We start from the raw sequence: 17,778 nt of genomic DNA, 5'->3' as shown, positions 1-17,778 counted from the left end.
CTTCCTTTATCAAAGATAAGGTGACCATATGTGCATGGGTTTATCTCTGGGCTTCCTATCCTGTTCCACTGATCTATAGTTCTGTTTTTGTGTCAGTACCATACTGTCTTAATTACCGTAGCTTTGCAGTATAGTCTGAAGTCAAGGAGCCTGATTCCTCCAGCTCCGTTTTTCTTTCTCAAGATTGCCTTGGCTATTCGGGATTTTTTTTTTTTTTAATTAGTTTCTGCTTTATAACAAAGTGAATCAGTCATACATATACATCTGTTCCCACATCCCTTCCCTCTTGCGTCTCCCTCCCTACCACCCTCCCTATCCTACCCCTCCAGGCGGTCACAAAGCACCGAGCTGATCTCCCTGTGCTATGCGGCTGCTTCCCACTATCTATCTACCTTACGTTTGGTACTGTATATATGTGCATGCCTCTCTTTCGCTTTGTCACAGCTTGCCCTTCCACCTCCCCATATCCTCAAGTCCATTCTCAAGTAGGTCTGTGTCTTTATTCCTGTTTTACCCCTAGGTTCTTCATGACATTTTTTTTTCTTAAATTCCATATATATGTGTTAGCATACGGTATTTGTCTTTCTCTTTCTAACTTACTTCACTCTGTATGACAGACTTTAGGTCTATCCACCTCATTGCAAATAGCTCAATTTCGTTTCTTTTTATGGCTGAGTAATATTCCATTGTATATATGTGCCACATCTTCTTTATCCATTCATCCAATGATGGACACTTAGGTTGTTTCCATCTCCGGGCTATTGTGAATAGAGCTGCAATGAACATTTTGGTACATGACTCTTTTTGAATTATGGTTTTCTCAGGGTATATGCCTAGTAGTGGGATTGCTGGGTCATATGGTAGTTCTATTTTTAGTTTTTTAAGGAACCTCCATACTGTTCTCCATAGTGGCTGTACCAATTCATATTCCCACCAGCAGTGCAAGAGTGTTCCCTTTTCTCCACACCCTCTCCAGCATTTATTGTTTCTAGATTTCTTGATGATGGCCATTCTGACTGGTGTGAGATGATATCTCATTGTAGTTTTGATTTGCATTTCTCTAATGATTAATGATGTCGAGCATTCTTTCATGTGTTTGTTGGCAGTCTGTATATCTTCTTTGGAGAAATGCCTATTTAAGTCTTCTGCCCATTTTTGGATTGGGTTGTTTGTTTTTTTTGCTATTGAGCTGCATGAGCTGCTTATAAATTTTGGAGATTAATCCTTTGTCAGTTGCTTCATTTGCAAATATTTTCTCCCATTCTGAGGGTTGTCTTTTGGTCTTGTTTATGGTTTCCTTTGCTGTGCAAAAGCTTTGAAGTTTCATTAGGTCCCATTTGTTTATCTTTGTTTTTATTTCCATTTCTCTAGGGGGTGGGTCCAAAAGGATCTTGCTGTGATTTATGTCATAGAGTGTTCTGCCTATGTTTTCCTCTAAGAGTTTGATAGTTTCTGGCCTTACATTTAGGTCTTTAATCCATTTTGAGCTTATTTTTGTGTATGGTGTTAGGGAATGATCTAATCTCATACTTTTACATGTCGCTGTCCAGTTTTCCCAGCACCACTTATTGAAGAGGCTGTCCTTTCTCCATTGTACATTCCTGCCTCCTTTATCAAAGATAAGTTGACCATATGTGCGTGGGTTTATCTCTGGGCTTTCTATCCTGTTCCATTGATCTATCTTTCTGTTTTTGTGCCAGTACCACACTGTCTTGATTACTGTAGCTTTGTAGTATAGTCTGAAGTCAGGGAGCCTGATTCCTCCAGCTCCGTTTTTCGTTCTCAAGATTGCTTTGGCTATTCGGGGTCTTTTGTTTCTCCAAACAGATTTTGAAATTTTTTGTTCTAGTTCTGTGAAAAATGCCAGTGGTAGTTTGATAGGGATTGCATTGAATCTGTAGATTGCTTTCGGTAGTAGAGTCATTTTCACAATTGATTCTTCCAATCCAGGAGCATGGTATATCTCTCCATCTGTTGGTATCATCTTTAATTTCTTTCATCAGTGTCTTATAGTTTTCTGCATACAGGTCTTTTTTCTCCTTAGGCAGGTTTCTTCCTAGGTATTTTATTCTTTTTGTTGCAGTGGTAAATGGGAGTGTTTCCTTAATTTTTCTTTCAGATTTTTCATCATTAGTGTATAGGAATGCAAGAGATTTCTGTGTATTAACTTTGTATCCTGCTACTGTACCAAATTCATTAATTCGCTCTAGTAGTTTTCTGGTAACATTTTTAGGATTCTCTGTGTATAGTATCATGTCATCTGCAAACAGTGACAGTTTTACTTCTTCTTTTCTGATTTGGATTCCTTTTATTTCTTTTTCTTCTCTAATTGCTATGGCTAAAACTTCCAAAACTATGTTGAATAATAGCAGTGAGAGTGGGCAACCTTGTCTTGTTCCTGATCTTAGTGGAAATGGTTTCAGTTGTTCACCACTGAGGACGATGTTGGCTGTGGGTTTGTCATATATGGCCTTTATTATGTTGAGGTAAGTTCCCTCTATGCCTGCTTTCTGGAGGGTTTTTATCATAAATGGGTGTTGAATTTTGTCAAGCTTTTTCTGCATCTATTGAGATGATCATATGGTTTTTATCCTTCAGTTTGTTAATATGGTGTATCACATTGATAGATTTGTGTATATTTAAGAATCCTTGCATTCCCAGGATACACCATGATCAAGTGGGCTTTATGATCCTTTTAATGTGTTGTTAGATTCTATTTGCTAATATTTGTTGAGGTTTTTGTATCTGTGTTCATCAGCGATATTGGCCTGTAGTTTTCTTTTTTTGCGACATCTTTGTCTGGTTTTGGTATCAGGGTAATGGTGGCCTCGTAGAATGAGTTTGGGAGTGTTCCTCCCTCTGTGTTTGTGTTTCCTTATATTTTGTAAGAGTTTGAGAAGGATAGGCGTTTGCTCTTCTCTAAATGTTTGATAAAATTCACCTGTGAAGCCATCTGGTCCTGGGCTTTTGTTTGTTGGAAGATTTTTAATCACAGTTTCAATTTCAGTGCTTGTGATTGGTCTGTTTATATTTTCTATTTCTTCCTGGTTCAGTCTCGGAAGGTTGTGCTTTTCTAAGAATTTGTCCATTTCTTCCAGGTTCTACATTTTATTGGCATACAGTTGCTTGTAGTAATCTCTCATGATCCTTTGTATTTCTGCAGTGTCAGTTGTTACTTCTCCTTTTTCACTTCTATTTCTGTTTATTTGAGTCTTCTCCCTTTTTTTCTTGATGAGTTTGCCTAAAGGTTTATCAATTTTGTTCATCTTCTCAAAGAACCAGCTTTTAGTTTTATTGATCTTTGCTATTGTTTCTTTCATTTCTATTTCATTTATTTCTGCTCTGATCTTTATGATTTCTTTCCTTCTGCTAACTTTGGGTTTTTGTTGTTCTTCTTTCTCTAATTGCTTCAGGTGTAAGGTTAGGTTGTTTATTTGAGATTTTTCTTGTTTCTAGAGGTAGGATTGTATTGCTACAGACTTGCCAGTTAGAACTTCTTTTGATGCATCCCATAGGTTTTGGGTTGTCGTGTTTTCATTTTCATTTGTTTCTAGGTATCTTTTGATTTCCTCTTTGATTTCTTCAGTGATCTCTTGCTTATTTAGTAGCATATTGTTTAACCTCCATGTGTTTGTATTTTTTTACAGTTTTTTTGCTTTAATTGATATCTAGTCTCATAGCGCTGTGGTCAGAAAAGATACTTGATATAATTTCAATTTTCTTAAATTTACCAAGGCTTGATTTGTGACCAAAGATATGATCTATCCTGGAGAATGTTCCGTGTGCACTTGAGAAGAAAGTGTATTCTGTTGTTTGTGGATGAAATGTCCTATAAGTATCAATTAAGTCCATCTTGTTTGTGTCATTTAAAGCTTGTGTTTCCTTATTTATTTTCATTTTGGATGATCTGTCCATTGGTGAAAGTGGGATGTTAAAGTCCCCTATATTATTGTGTTACTGTCGATTTCCCCTTTTATGGCTGTTAGCATTTGCCTTATGTAATGAGGTGCTCCTATGTTGGGTGCATAAATGTTTACAATTGTTATATCTTCTTCTCAGGTTGAGCCCTTGATCACTATGTAGTGTCCTTCTTTGTCTTTTGTAGTAGACTTTATTTTAAAGTCTGTTTTGTCTGATGTGAGAATTTCTACTCCAGGTTTCTTTTGATTTCCATTTGCATGGAATATCTTTTTCTATCCCCTCACTTTCAGTCTGTACATGTCCCTGTGTCTGAAGTGGGTCTCTTGTAGACAGCATGTATACGGGTCTTGTTTTTGTATCCATTCAGCCAGTCTGTGTCTTTTAGTTGGAGCATTTAATCCATTTACATTTATGGTAATTATTGATATGTATGTTCCTATTCCCATTTCCTTAATTGTTTTGGGGTGTTTTTTTTTGTGGGTATTTTCCTTCTCTTGTGTTTACTGCCTAGAGAAGTACCTTTAGCATTTGTTGTAAAGCTGGTTTGGTGGTGCTGAATTCTCTTAGCTTTTGCTTCCCTGTAAAGGTTTTACTTTCTCCATCAAATCTGAATGAGATTCTTGCTTTGTAGAGTAATCTTGGTTGTACGTTTTTCCCTTTCATCACTTTAAATATGTCCTTCCACTCCCTTCTGGCTTGCAGAGTTTCTGCTGAAAGATCAGCTGTTAACCTTTTGGGGATTCCCTTGTATGTTTTTTTTGTTTTCCCTTGCTGCTTTTAATATTTTTCTTTGTATTTAATTTTTGATAGTTTGATTAATATGTGTCTTGGCGTGTTTTTCCTTGGATTTATCCTGTGTGGGACTCTCTGTGCTTCCTGGACTTGACTGACTGTTTCCTTTCCCATATTAGGGAAGTTTTCAACTATATTCTCTTCAAATATTTTTCATTCCCTTTCTTTTCCTCTTCTTATTCTGGGACCCTTATAGTTCGAATGTTGGTGTGTTTAATGTTGTCCCAGAGATCTCTGAGACTGTCCTCAATTCTTTTCATTCTTTTTTCTTTATTCTGCTCTTTGGTAGTTATTTCCACTATTTTATCTTCCAGGTCACTTATCCATTCTTCTGCCTCAGTTATTCTTCTATTGATTCCTTCTAGAGAATTTTTAATTTCATTTATTGTGTGTTCATCATTGTTTGTTTGCTCTTTAGTTCTTGTAGGTCCTAGCTAAACGTTTCTTGTATTTTCTCCATTCTATTTCCAATATTTTGGATCACCTTTACTGTCATTATTCTGAATTGTTTTTCAGGTTGACGGCCTACTTCACCTTCATTTGTTTGGCCTGGTGGGTTTTTACCTTGCTGCTTCATCTGCTGAGTATTTCTCTGTCTTCTTATTTTGCTTAACTTATTGTGTTTGGGGTCTCCTTTTTGCAGGCTGCAGGTTCATAGTTCCCGTTGTTTTTGGTGTCTGCCCCCAGTGGGTAAGGTTGGTTCAATGGGTTGTGTAGGCTTCCTGGTGGAGGGGACTGGTGCCTGTGTTCTGGTGGATGAGGCTGGATCTTGTCTTTCTGGTGGGCAGGACCATGTCCAGTGGTGTGTTTTGGGGTTCCTGTAACCTTATTATGATTTTAGGCAGCCTTTCTGCTAATGGGTGGGGTTGTGTTCCTGTGTTGCTAGTTGTTTGGCATGAGGCATCCAGCAGTGGAGCTTGCTGGTCGTTGAGTGGAGCTGGGTCTTAGCGTTGAGACGGAGATCTCTGGGAGAGCTCTCACCGATTGATATTACATGGGGCGGAGAGGTCTCTGGTGGTCCAGTGTTCTGAATTCGGCTCTCCCGCCTCCAAGGCTCAGGCCTGACACCGAGCTGGAGCACCAAGACCCTGTCAGCCACACAGCCTGGTACGTGGGGAGTTTCTTGCCTTTTGGGAAGTCTGAGGTCTGCCAGCATTCAGTAGGTGTTCTGTAGGAGTTGTTCCACATGTAGATGTATTTTTGATGTATCTGTGGGGAGGAAGGTGATCTCCATGTCTTACTCATCTGCTATCTTGAAGGTCCTATTTCTTTCCTATTTGTTGATTGATTCATCCGTCAGTCATACACTAACTCCTTCAAGAAGTATAATTCCAGGGCTTCCCTGGTGGCGCAGTGGTCGAGAGTCCGCCTGCCGATGCAGGGGACACGGGTTCGTGCCCCGGTCCGGGAAGATCCCACGTGCCGCGGAGCGGCTGGGCCCGTGAGCCATGGCCACTGAGCCTGCGCGTCTGGAGCCTGTGCTCTGCAACGGGAGAGGCCACAACAGTGAGAAGCCCGCGTACAGCAAAAAAAAAAAAAAAAAAAAAAAAAAAAAAAAAAAAAAGAAGTATAATTCCAGAGATATAGCAGTAAACAAAACTGATATTGTTTTTGGTTTCATAGAAGACAGCCAGTGAACCAGTAATTGGGAATGTGTTGCATTTAATGACAGGGTATGTTATGGAGGAAGCTAAGAGTATTGGAGATGATCTCTCTGAGAAAGTAATTTTTAAGTTGAGACCTCAATGCTGATTAACCCTGGGAGAAGAGATGTTTCCTGGTAGAGGAAACAGTATGTATAAAACAGTATGTACTCTGAGGTGAATGTGCTTGGCAAGTTGGAGGAACTGACAGAAGATATGTAAGTCTAGAGCGTGAATGCAAAGGGGATAGTGCTAGAGTCTGGAGATTAAGCAGCACCATATCCCAGGAGGCTTTAGAAAACCAGGTTGATATGTTTGGACTTTATTGTAAGGACAGTGTAGACATTGTAGAGTTATAAGCAGCAAATTGATATCATCCTAGAATTTTAGAGAGATCATTCTGCCCCAAGTGGAAGGGGCAAGAATTGACACAAAGAGACCAGTAAGGTTATTTCAGCAGTGAAATATAAGATGAGGATGGCTTATATTAGGATGATGGCAATGGGAATGGATAGAAGTGAATTGACTAGAGACATGTTTAGGAAATAGAAATAGGACTAATTTCTGATGAGGTCCTCATCAGAAGTCTTGTCTGACAGAAGGAGTGAAGAATAATAGTAGTTTGTTGTTTTTAATTATTATTGCCAAGCTTCATTAAGTATTTTTTATATGCCACGCATCATTCTAATGAATCTCATTTAATCCCCAGCAATCCTATAAGGTAGATGTTAATATTTCTATACCCATTTTACAGACAGAAAACAGGCTTACTGTGATTAAATGCCTTGTCCAGGGTTATACAATTGCTAATTAGCAACCTCCAGGTCAGCTTGAGCAACTGGCTGCGATTTCTCTAAGACAGGAGACCGTGAGCCAGGACAGTTCTGTAGAGAAGAATGATGATTTCGTTTTGGGTTATGTTAAACTTGAGAGAGCTGTGGCCAGGTGGAGTTTCAAGTAGACAGTGGCATCTGGTATAAATGCCCTCCTTTGTGCTGAATGAAGCAGAAGCCTGATGGAGCCCATCATGGCAAGCAGAATAGGTACATGGAATTTTTAGGAGATTCATCAGGAACATTATTAGACTAAGTATAGTGCCTTATAGTTCCATTAGATGTATTGAATGAGATTGGATTTCCAAAGTGAGAATAAGACTTTGAATTCATATGTATTTCCTTTTATTTGAAAACCACTAATGGTATTAATTAAAGCAAAACCTTTAACTTAAAACTGGGTAATTAGCTGTGATTTCAGAAATGTAAGTAGAACCGTAATTCATGAAATTGATAACGTATTCCTCCCGTTCGCTGAGATTTAACTACCAACCTCCTGCCATCCTTCTTTCTTCATTCTCTCTTCCAACGTTATGTGTGGCACATCTTATGTGGTTTTGTAATGAGCGTCACGTAGCAATTTATAATTAAACAGCTGAGGTGAAATGTTCTTTTGTGTTGCTTCTGACTCAATCTTAATTTTTCAATTTCTGAGTAAAAGCGCTGCAGATTTAAAGCCTTGTAAACTCTCTTTTATTTAGAAATTGCTACTCGCAAGTGTAGGAAAACTGTAAAGTTTGCAAAATGTTTTACTTGGTGTTCCAAATATCATCTGTCAGAGTATGAACATGTGCTAGCTACAGCAATATGTTAAATAAGGCAAAGAAGAAATTTTCTTTGCATCACTTTCCAAACTCTGCAGACTGTAAGATTAGATCCTCTCGAATGAAGTAAAGAGGGTAAAGGAGCAATTAGGATAAATTCATCAGTATAAAGTTATTCTGGTTAACTGTTGCCTAGAGCTCTCTTTTAGAAGGATCTCTCCACTTCAGTGCTGGTCATGAACAGTAAAAACAGAGAGACCTTGGTTGTCTTGCTGCAGCCCCTATGGTAGTGTTGGGTGCAAAAGAGGAGTTCAGTGAATACTTGTTGAATAAATGACCACACAACAATAACAACTCTTTCTCCTCCATTTATTAACATACTAGTATGTTCCAGGCATTGGGTTAAAGATTTTATGCATATTATCTCATTTAATTCTTATCCCTATTTTATATATAAAGGCGATGAGGAAACTGAGGCTTGTTGGGGTGAAATCACCTGCATCTTGTTAAGATCTGGTAGTAGTAGAGCCAGGACTGAAACCTGGGTCTTTTGGACTCCAAGATCCATCCCCTCCTAGTTCAAAAGCTTAAGACAGGAGGTGTTTCTCCCTACTTTTGCTGTTACTTGGGTCTACATTTTTATTTTTAAAATTTATTTTATTTTATTTATTTTTTAAATTTATTTTATTTTTTTGGCTGCATTGGATCTTCGTTGCTGCACGCGGGCTTCCTCTAGTTGTGATGAGCGGGGGCTACTCTTCGTTGCGTTGTGCACGCTTCTCATTGCGGTGGCTTCTCTTGTTTTGGAGCACGGGCTCTAAGTGCGTGGGCTGCAGTAGTTGTGTCATGTGGACTCAGTAGTTGTGGCTCGCAGGCTCTAGAGTGTAGGCTCAGTAGTTGTGGTGCACAGGCTTAGTTGCTCCGCGTCATGTGGGATCTTCCCCAACCAGGGCTCAAACCCGTGTCCCCTGCATCGGCAGGCGGATTCTTAACCACTGCGCCACCAGGGAAGCCCCTACCTTTTTAAAATTCAGTATATTTTGAAATATAGTGAGGTAGCAGCATTTTTAAAAATTCATTTTTATTAGCGAAGTCTAATAGGTTTTCCATTTCTCTAGTCTTTATATGGGTGCTTGAACTGCATTAGTGTATCCAACTACAAATGTGACCAAAATGTAAACTTACTATAATATTTTCTACTTTGATATGATAAGGAGATACAGAAGACTTTGCATTATTTCATATATATTAGGAAGCCCAACCATTAGGCAGTGTATTTTTTTTAATGTCTTTATTGGAGTATAATTGCTTTACAATGGTGTGTTAGTTTCTGCTTTATAACAAAGTGAATCAGCTATACATATACATATATCCCCATATCTCCTTCCTGTTGCATCTCCCTCCCATCCTCCCTATCCCACCCCTCTAGGTGGTCACAAAGCACGGAGCTGATCTCCCTGTGCTATGCAGCTGCTACCCACTAGCTATCTATTTTACATTTGGTAGTGTATATATGTCCATGCCACTCTCTCACTTCGTCCCAGCTTACCCTTCCCCCTCCCCGTGTCCTCAAGTCCATTCTCTACGTCTGCGTCTTTATACATCTCCTGCCTCTAGGTTCTTCAGAACCCTTTTTTTTTGTTTAGATTCCATATATATGTTAGCATATGGTATTTGTTTTTCTCTTTCTGCCTTACTTCACTCGGTATGATAGTCTCTAGGTCCATCCACGTCACTACAAATAACTAAATTTCGTTTCTTTTTATGGCTGAGTAATATTCCATTGTATATATGTGCCACATCTTTTTTATCCGTTCATCTGTTGGTGGACACTTAGGTTGCTTCCATGCCCTGGCTATTGTAAATAGAGCTGCAATGAACATTGTGGTACATGACTCTTTTTGAATTATGGTTTTCTCAGGGTATATGCCCAGTAGTGGGATTGCTGGGTCGTATGGTAGTTCTATTTTTTATTTATTTATTTATTTATTTATTTATTTACTTACTTACTTACTTATTTATTTTTGCGGTATGCGGGCCTCTCACTGTTGTGGCCTCTCCCGTTGCGGAGCACAGGCTCCTGACGCGCAGTCTCAGCGGCCATGGCTCACGGGCCTAGCCGCTCGGTGGCATGTGGGATCTTCCCGGACCGGGGCACGAACCCGTGTCCCCAGCATCGGCAGGCGGACCCTCAACCACTGCGCCACCAGGGAAGCCCTATTTTTAGTTTTTTAAGGAACCTCCATACTGTTCTCCATAGTGGCTGTGTCAATTTATATTCCCACCAACAGTGCAAGAAGGTTCTGTTTTCTCCACACCCTCTCCAGCATTTATTGTTTGTAGATTTTTTGATGATGGTCATTCTCACTGGTGTGAGGTGATACCTCACTGCAGTTTTGATTTGCCTTTCTCTAATGATTAGTGATGTTGAGCATCCTTTCATGTGTTTGTAGGCAGTGTATTTTTAAACCACCTTGATTTCTTATGTCCGATTAATCTGGAAAAGGTAGCAGGTTGAAGGTGGTCTCTGTGTGGTTACCCATATCTGTTATTATTGTGTTTGTTCAGATGCACTTTTATTCTCTACTAATTTATTGTCATTTGCTCCTCCCGCATGCCCAACCCAGATACCAAAAATCTAATTTCCTAATGACATCATTATCTCTATAGCAGCTGGTTTTGATAAAGGATTCTAAGTCCAGTGAGGTCAGAAGCAGCAGCAAATGAATTTAGAAGAAACAAATCTTGTGTATGTTCTTGTCATTTTTAAAAAGTGTGAGATGAAGTGATTTTTAAACAGTAGTATAATGTAATTTAGAATATTTATATATATAACATTCAGAAATACTCTGTGTATTTTCTGAGTCTGAAGTACTATACGTATCAGTATTGTTGTTTTAGAAAGTTCTGGATGGCGAACGTGGAGAGCGCTGCTGAACACGGCGCGCTGACAGTTCCTCCCTGCGAGGATCTCGCCACCTCCTTCTTTCCACTTACCTGTCGTTGTTCATGGTCTGTGTTCACCTCTGTTCTCCATCTGCCTCATCTCTTCTGTTGAGCTCTTCCCAGTCTTGGAACTCCACTGAGAAACTGATGGGAAGTAGTTTATATGTTCATGGTTCTGTGGTGGTTGGAATTCTGAGATTATATGGACATACCTCGTTTTCTGAAAGACACGGTGTGTTACACGAGTTAAAAGGCTTTTTCAGGTCATTGAACAGAAAATGTTCAATCTGTCTCAGGTGCCTCACTTGAAGTATTCAAGAAAACTCACTAATGAACAGATATTTAATGCCAATTTAAAATGCTACCATTTAAGAGGGATTTTCAACTATCTGAAAAATGTTGGAACAACTTGTGGCATTGTTTGGTTTGGTGAATCCTGTAATATAAGAAGATGGCATTGCATGCACCCATTCTAAATGAGATTAAATTATAATGGAAATATTTCCATCCTTCCCTCCTACCCAAAGCCTGTTTTCTTCCTTTTCCAAGTCCCTGAAAGCTTTCCACCTGCTGTTTGGCTGTTGCTGCCACCTAATGTCTCAAAATAAAATTGCAATGAGTTTGCCTTTTCCAAAAGATTCACATTATTGTGCAATTTATGGAAATAGCTGTTTGAGAGCAACAGTTGTTTTTCTTTAACTTTTAAATAATAGCACCCTGAAGTGATTACTTATTGTGAAGACAATATGGGTAGCATATATTCCACTAGCAAAATGTGCAACTAATAAAGCAGGGAGGGATTTAAGAGTCCTAGTCCCTAGTAAAGGACAACCTGCCAGTGTGACCTTGACGTGTACTTCCCTTCATAAAATCAGGCTCAGTGCTCTGAAACATCTGTTCCAGCTTTAACACCTTTTGCTTTTCTGTGTGTATTTTTGGTTATAAAAGTATAACCCTTGGGCTTCCCTGATGGTGCAGTGGTTGAGAGTCCGCCTGCCGATGCAGGGGACACGGGTTCGTGCCCCGGTCTGGGAAGATCCCACATGCCGCGGAGTGGCTGGGCCCGTGAGCCATGGCCGCTGAGCCTGCGCGTCCGGAGCCTGTGCTCCGCAACGGGAGAGGCCACAACAGTAAGAGGCCCACGTACCGCAAAAGAAAAAAAAAAAGTATAACCCTTATACATGATGCTGTTTATTTCTTTGGGTTAATGTTCCCAGAGTTGACTGTGTTTTCTTTTAGAGTTGTGTTAAACAGATGATCACGTTTTCACTGTATGAGTAAATAGCTTTGATGGCTTTCCTTTGCTCAATTAGCAGAGACAGATCTGAAGATTTTCTGTTGTAAATACAGCCTTACCCAGAGTAACACTTCCTTGCTTGCTTAGTTATGTGTGGGCTTCCTTACCTCGACTTTGGCCTTGTAACAGAAGTTGCAAAGATAGCAAAGTTAACTGCTGCTTACAAAGTTCCCGGATTTTTTTCTTTAATCCATATCTGGACTTTAAATATTTATAATTATACTATTCAATTTTCTTTACAAGTTTGAAATAGAGCATTAGTATTTCCATGAGCTAGAAAGAGATCTGAAGACAGAAAGTTTTCTAGATACAGGAGAGTAAAAAGAGATGGAGTTTGCTGTATGTGACAGCATTTTCTTTATTTTATTTTAAAAGAAATATTTATTTGTTTATTTGGCTGTGCTGGGTCTTAGTTGTGGCACGAGGGATCTTTTTGTTGTGGCATGCAGGATGTTTTAGTTGCGGCATGTGGGATCTAGTTACCTGACCAGGGATCGAACCCGGGCCCCCTGCATTGGGAGTGTGGAGTCTTAACCACTGGACCACCAGAGAAGTCCCCGACAGCATTTTCTTGAAATCGTGAAGAATATTACAATTTGGCAAAAACCTTTCCTTGAGGATTCCGTAATCTTAAACTGACTTTGTAAAGAATATTTTGTTTATGCACAGTGTTTTAACAGAGATTTTGGTTGTTGCTGTTTCTCTTAGTAACATTGTAAATAAGACATTCATCCTTTATAACTCTGTAGATGGTTAAGACAAAGTTGAATGAACATAAACCCTCACCTTCAACTAGTTTTGGCTTAATTGTTAACAGATCTTTTATAGAATTGATTCCTAGACCTCTGGTGGGTGGAGAACCTTTTGAATAAAATAAAAATAAAAACGGATTTGAACCTGCTATTTTTTTGTTTAGATACCATCCCTATTCAGATGGGCAAGAATCTGAATTAAATACAGTTTGCTTTGCTACTGTCCTTTGCCTACAGACTTTTCAGACAGGTTTCAGTGATCTTGTTCAAGCCACCCTGACCGAATTGTACCAGTAAAATCTTGAGACTCACAGCCTGAAGTGACTGGCTTACTGCTAAATATAGAACTCTTATTGAGTTCCTTTGAACTGCTAATTTTGTTAGTCTATTGGAAAACTTACTATTACTACTATCAGGTTTATCAGGCACAGTTCCTTATAAGCTTGAGCAGAATGATGAGAATTTCATTATCTTTTTGCCACTGAAACCTTTCCTTTCTAATACTCTACAGTTTGATTAAACATTGCTGTCAGATTTCTGTTTATTATCCAATTATTACAGTTTTTCCTGAACTGAATACTGAATGAAGGCATAGGATGGCTTTAAAGTAGTGGTTAAGAGCCTAGCCTCTGAAGTCAAATTTCCTGAGTTTGAATCGTAGCCTTACTTTGCTCTATGACCTTTCGCAAGTTATTTAACCCCTGTGAACTTCAAGCCTTCCCGCATATCCCACATGAGGTCTGGGACAGGCTCCCACAGCATTCTGTACTTTGCAGTGAAATAATTGTTTTAATCCTTTTTGTTTAATGCCTTTCTCTTCCTACTGGATAGTTTGCTCCATGATGCCAGAAACTGCCTTTTTGTTTATGGTTTTTCTAGTTCCTGACACGTCTTGCACATAGATGAATGGCAAATTTTGTTGAATGATTAAATGAGCTCTCATTTAAGAGGTAAAGAAACTGAGATGTGTATCATGCGTGACTTACCCCAATTCACACGTTTTCTGAAACAGTAATAAGTAGAACTCAAGTTTCCGGTCTCCTACATAATAGTACTTTCTGCTCTTTCTACTACACTATGAAAATTGAAGATCTAGAGAGGGGTTAAGCAATATCTACAAATAATTGTATTACAGAGGCAGAATACACACATACTTCAAGGTGCTAGGGCAATTGAGAGGCAAATAAAAAGTCCTTTTGCCAGGGGTTGGGTATAGAAAGGCTTAATGAAGGAAGAAACATTTGAACTGTCCCTACAGGTAGATCTTGGACAGGTCACTCTAGGCATAAACAGCATTTTACATAATTGTATGTATCATCTTAGTCTTGATATCTTTAATCTCTTTTTTTTCAATAAATCTCTAAAATGTATATGTCAGCCAGCTAATGATCTTGTCTTATTTCAGTGAACAATGTGGGAATGTCATATGAGTATCCGGAATACTTTTTGGATGTTCCTGACTTGGACAATGTAAGTCATTCTTTATAGATTATGGTCACAAAAAGAATGCACGTAGGTGTGTGTGAGACAATATGGTATAACGTTCAGGCTCTGAGCACTAGAGTCCAACTAACGGCCGAGGTTCACACCCTGGTCCTTCTACTCTACCTGAGTTACCTGGGGAATGACCCAACCATACTTAGTCTCCGTTCTCCTGTCTGTAAAATAGGCAGCTTTACAGAGATGTTAGAAGGATTGAGTGAGAAAATATTTATCACCTCATTGGTACAGAGCCAGCTTCTATAATAGCTCCAGTTTTTTATTATCACTTTTATTATATCAAAACAGCTCTGTTTAAGTATCAGGATTCTAAACATCAATTTAAAAACCATAAATGTGTTAATATCAATATAAAGCAATATGGTTGATTCAGATAAACTAGCTCTACCAAAATGAAAGCTATATCCTTGATGCATGTATAATTCTTTAATAAAAACTAGAAAAGCATATCATTGAAGGAATATGTAAATTAAAAAAATTGTTGAAAACCTTAGATTCAATAATTTCTCCTTTCCATGTTAGCAGAGAGGAAACTGCATATTTATTTTAGGTTTAGTATGTCTTTTTGCTTGCACATTTCACTTGTACATATACCTTGAATTTTGTATATTAGTATGAATTGCTGCATTTGGTAGAAAAGTACTATAACACAGAGTAAAATAAAATCTGCCTCTTTGCCCCAACTCCTCTCATTTTCCAAGTTCTTTACTGTATCTGGGGAAACTTTCAGTGCATCTCTGGATCACTTACATATGTATCTAATATGGTTACTTCCACGATCAAATCTAAATAAAATTATCAATATTTCTTTTGCAGACCATCAAGAAACTGATAAATATTAATGTTCTTTCTGTTTGCAAGGTAAGCAGCTTCTTTATAAATATGTCATCTTCTTTTGTTTTTTTTCTATTTAAAAACACTAAATCAGTTTGTTCACGTCAGTCAGCTCTTGTTTTGATGTAAGTACATATTCCAGATGAAAGCAGGCTATTTCCTCGTGTCTTCAGGAAATAGAACTAAATACCAAACAGGTGTCTGTGTAGTTTTACTTTTTAACAAATGAACATTTATTAAATGCCTCCTATACACAAGCACTGTAGTAGGCCCTGGGACTATACAAACTAACTTAGGCTGAAGATGGATTTTTTTACAAAGTTTTCATCTACATATAATTCATCACTGGTAAATTGTTTCCATTCCATATCCCCTGTGGTCTACGTAAGGTGACGAGCTAAATGTTGTGGGAAAGCACTGTATGGGGAGTGTGGGACCACAGAGTAATAAGAGTGATTTTTATCAGCCACACATGAAAACTACCCTCATTTCTAGTTGCTAGGCATTCATTATAGCCATGTCACTCGTATATGCCAACAAAAGACACCACAGCTAATATATGATAAAGGACGAATAGCTAGGAAGTATGAGCATCTGAACACCATTTCCCCTTCTTTTTCTTTTTTTTTTTTTTGGTCACACTGTGCGACATGCAGGATCTTAGTTCCCTGACCGGGGATCGAACCCCTGCAGTGGAAGTATGGAGTCCTAACCACTGGACTGCCAGGGAATTCCCATTTCCCCTTCTATTTTAACAGTAACTACAATGAGATATCACACCTTGATTATACATACCAGACCAGAAGAAAATATTGCCTGAGGCAGAATTTCCATACGTAATGTTGGGTAGTTTAAATTTGAACATACTGTTGGAAAAGCCTAATTATTTTCATTAACTCTTATGTACTAATTTAAGAAAACCAAAAAAACATTTAGCTCAAAACTATTAGAAGTGACCAGATAAATATAAATAGGAACATAATTATTAATTTTTACTCGATGGCATAGTCTTGATCCTTTTTTCTATTGTGATATTTAAAAGAAAATCTCTCCTTGGGTCTTCATTTCCTGAGAAATCATAACCCTTACATGGTTGATTTCAAGTTCAAGGTCCCTAAAGTCTTAACCCTTGGTCAGCTTTTCATATATGGCCGTGCTTCTCCCTGTGTAACCTATATGTTGCTTTTAAAGTATGTAGTTAATTCAGTCTTTATAATTTCAGTCTTTAGCAATATGGTTGATTCAGGTAAACCAGCTCTACCAAAAAAAGCTACATTGTTGATGCGTGCACACTATGTAACATTTGGTAGCTTGCTACCTAAAGGCACCTCTAATGAATCATATTATAATATGACAAATAATTTTATAAAACAAATAATTGCTATATCTCTTTCGTTGTTGTTATTAACCAAGATTTTTTCTCAAGTAGTTTGTGAGGCAAACTATCAATACAAACAAGTGCATCTGTGATTAGCTTTGGATCAAGTCCCACATGCAGAAAATTAATGCTTTTAAAATGTGGTTAAGGGGACTTCCCTGGTGGCGCAGTGGTTAAGAATCTGCCTGCCAATGCAGGGGACAGAGGTTCGAGCCCTGGTCCGGGAAGATCCCACATGCCGCGGAGCAACTAAGCCCGCGTGCCACAACTACTGAGCCTGCACTCTAGAGCCCGCAAGCCACAACTACTGAGCCTGCGTGCCACAACTACTGAAGCCCGCGTGCCTAGAGCCCGTGCTCTGCAACAAGAGAAGCCACCACAATGAGAAGCCCGCACACCGCAACGAAGAGTAGACCCCGCTCACCGCAACTAGAGAAAGCCTGCGTCCAGCAACAAAAACCCAATGCACCCAAAAAATAAAGAAATTTAAAAAAAACAAAACAAACAAAAAATGTGGTTAATGTGCATGTATCTGTATAGTTTTAAAGGTATTTCCCTTGGCATACTATGTAAATGTAATCGTTCTTCAATAATCTGTATGAGGTTTCAAGTTAATTAGATAACTCCATCATTTACTAGTTATATGGCCTTGAGTGAATTACTTACTCTCTGTGCTTCAGTTTTTCATCTATAAATTGAGGATGATAATTCTCTTTACCTCACAGAGTTGTTTTGGGAATTTAACAAGGTAATATGTGTAAACCTCTTTAGAATAGTGCCCAGATCATACTAAAGCCTCTAAAAAATGTTTCTATTACTTTGTTAAACTCAGAGATGATAAAGATTTTTAGTAAACATGTGCAACTGTTACTTTTTTAGCAAGCAGATTATTATTATTATTATTTTTGGCTGCATCGGGTCTTCGTTTTGGCATGTGGAATCTTTTTGTAGCGGTGCGTGGGCTCTTTGTTGCAGCACGCAGACTTCTCTCTAGCAGTGGCTCACAGGTTCCAGAGCGTGTGGGTTCTGTAGTTTGCAGCCTGCCAGCTCTCTCGTTGTGGCACGCAGGCTTAGTTGCCCCGCGGCATGTGGGATCTCAGTTCCCAGACCAGAGATCG

General features: G+C 38.7%; 1 protein-coding gene across 1 annotated transcript in view; it reads left to right on the top strand.

Annotated features, from left to right (window-relative positions):
• The window catches only part of HSD17B12 (hydroxysteroid 17-beta dehydrogenase 12), a 176,467-nt gene that overhangs the window by 114,488 nt on the left and 44,201 nt on the right, over window positions 1-17,778 (top strand). The window contains exons 5-6 of the mRNA XM_082628845.1: window positions 14,354-14,418; window positions 15,265-15,309. Coding sequence (XP_082484971.1) covers window positions 14,354-14,418; window positions 15,265-15,309 — 110 coding nt within the window. The remainder of the gene's footprint in view (window positions 1-14,353; window positions 14,419-15,264; window positions 15,310-17,778) is intronic.

The sequence above is a fragment of the Mesoplodon mirus genome, assembly GCF_964341445.2.
Source record: "Mesoplodon mirus genome assembly, chromosome: 7".
NCBI classification, from domain to species: domain Eukaryota; kingdom Metazoa; phylum Chordata; class Mammalia; order Artiodactyla; family Ziphiidae; genus Mesoplodon; species Mesoplodon mirus.
This window is presented reverse-complemented; position numbering and strand designations above follow the sequence as displayed.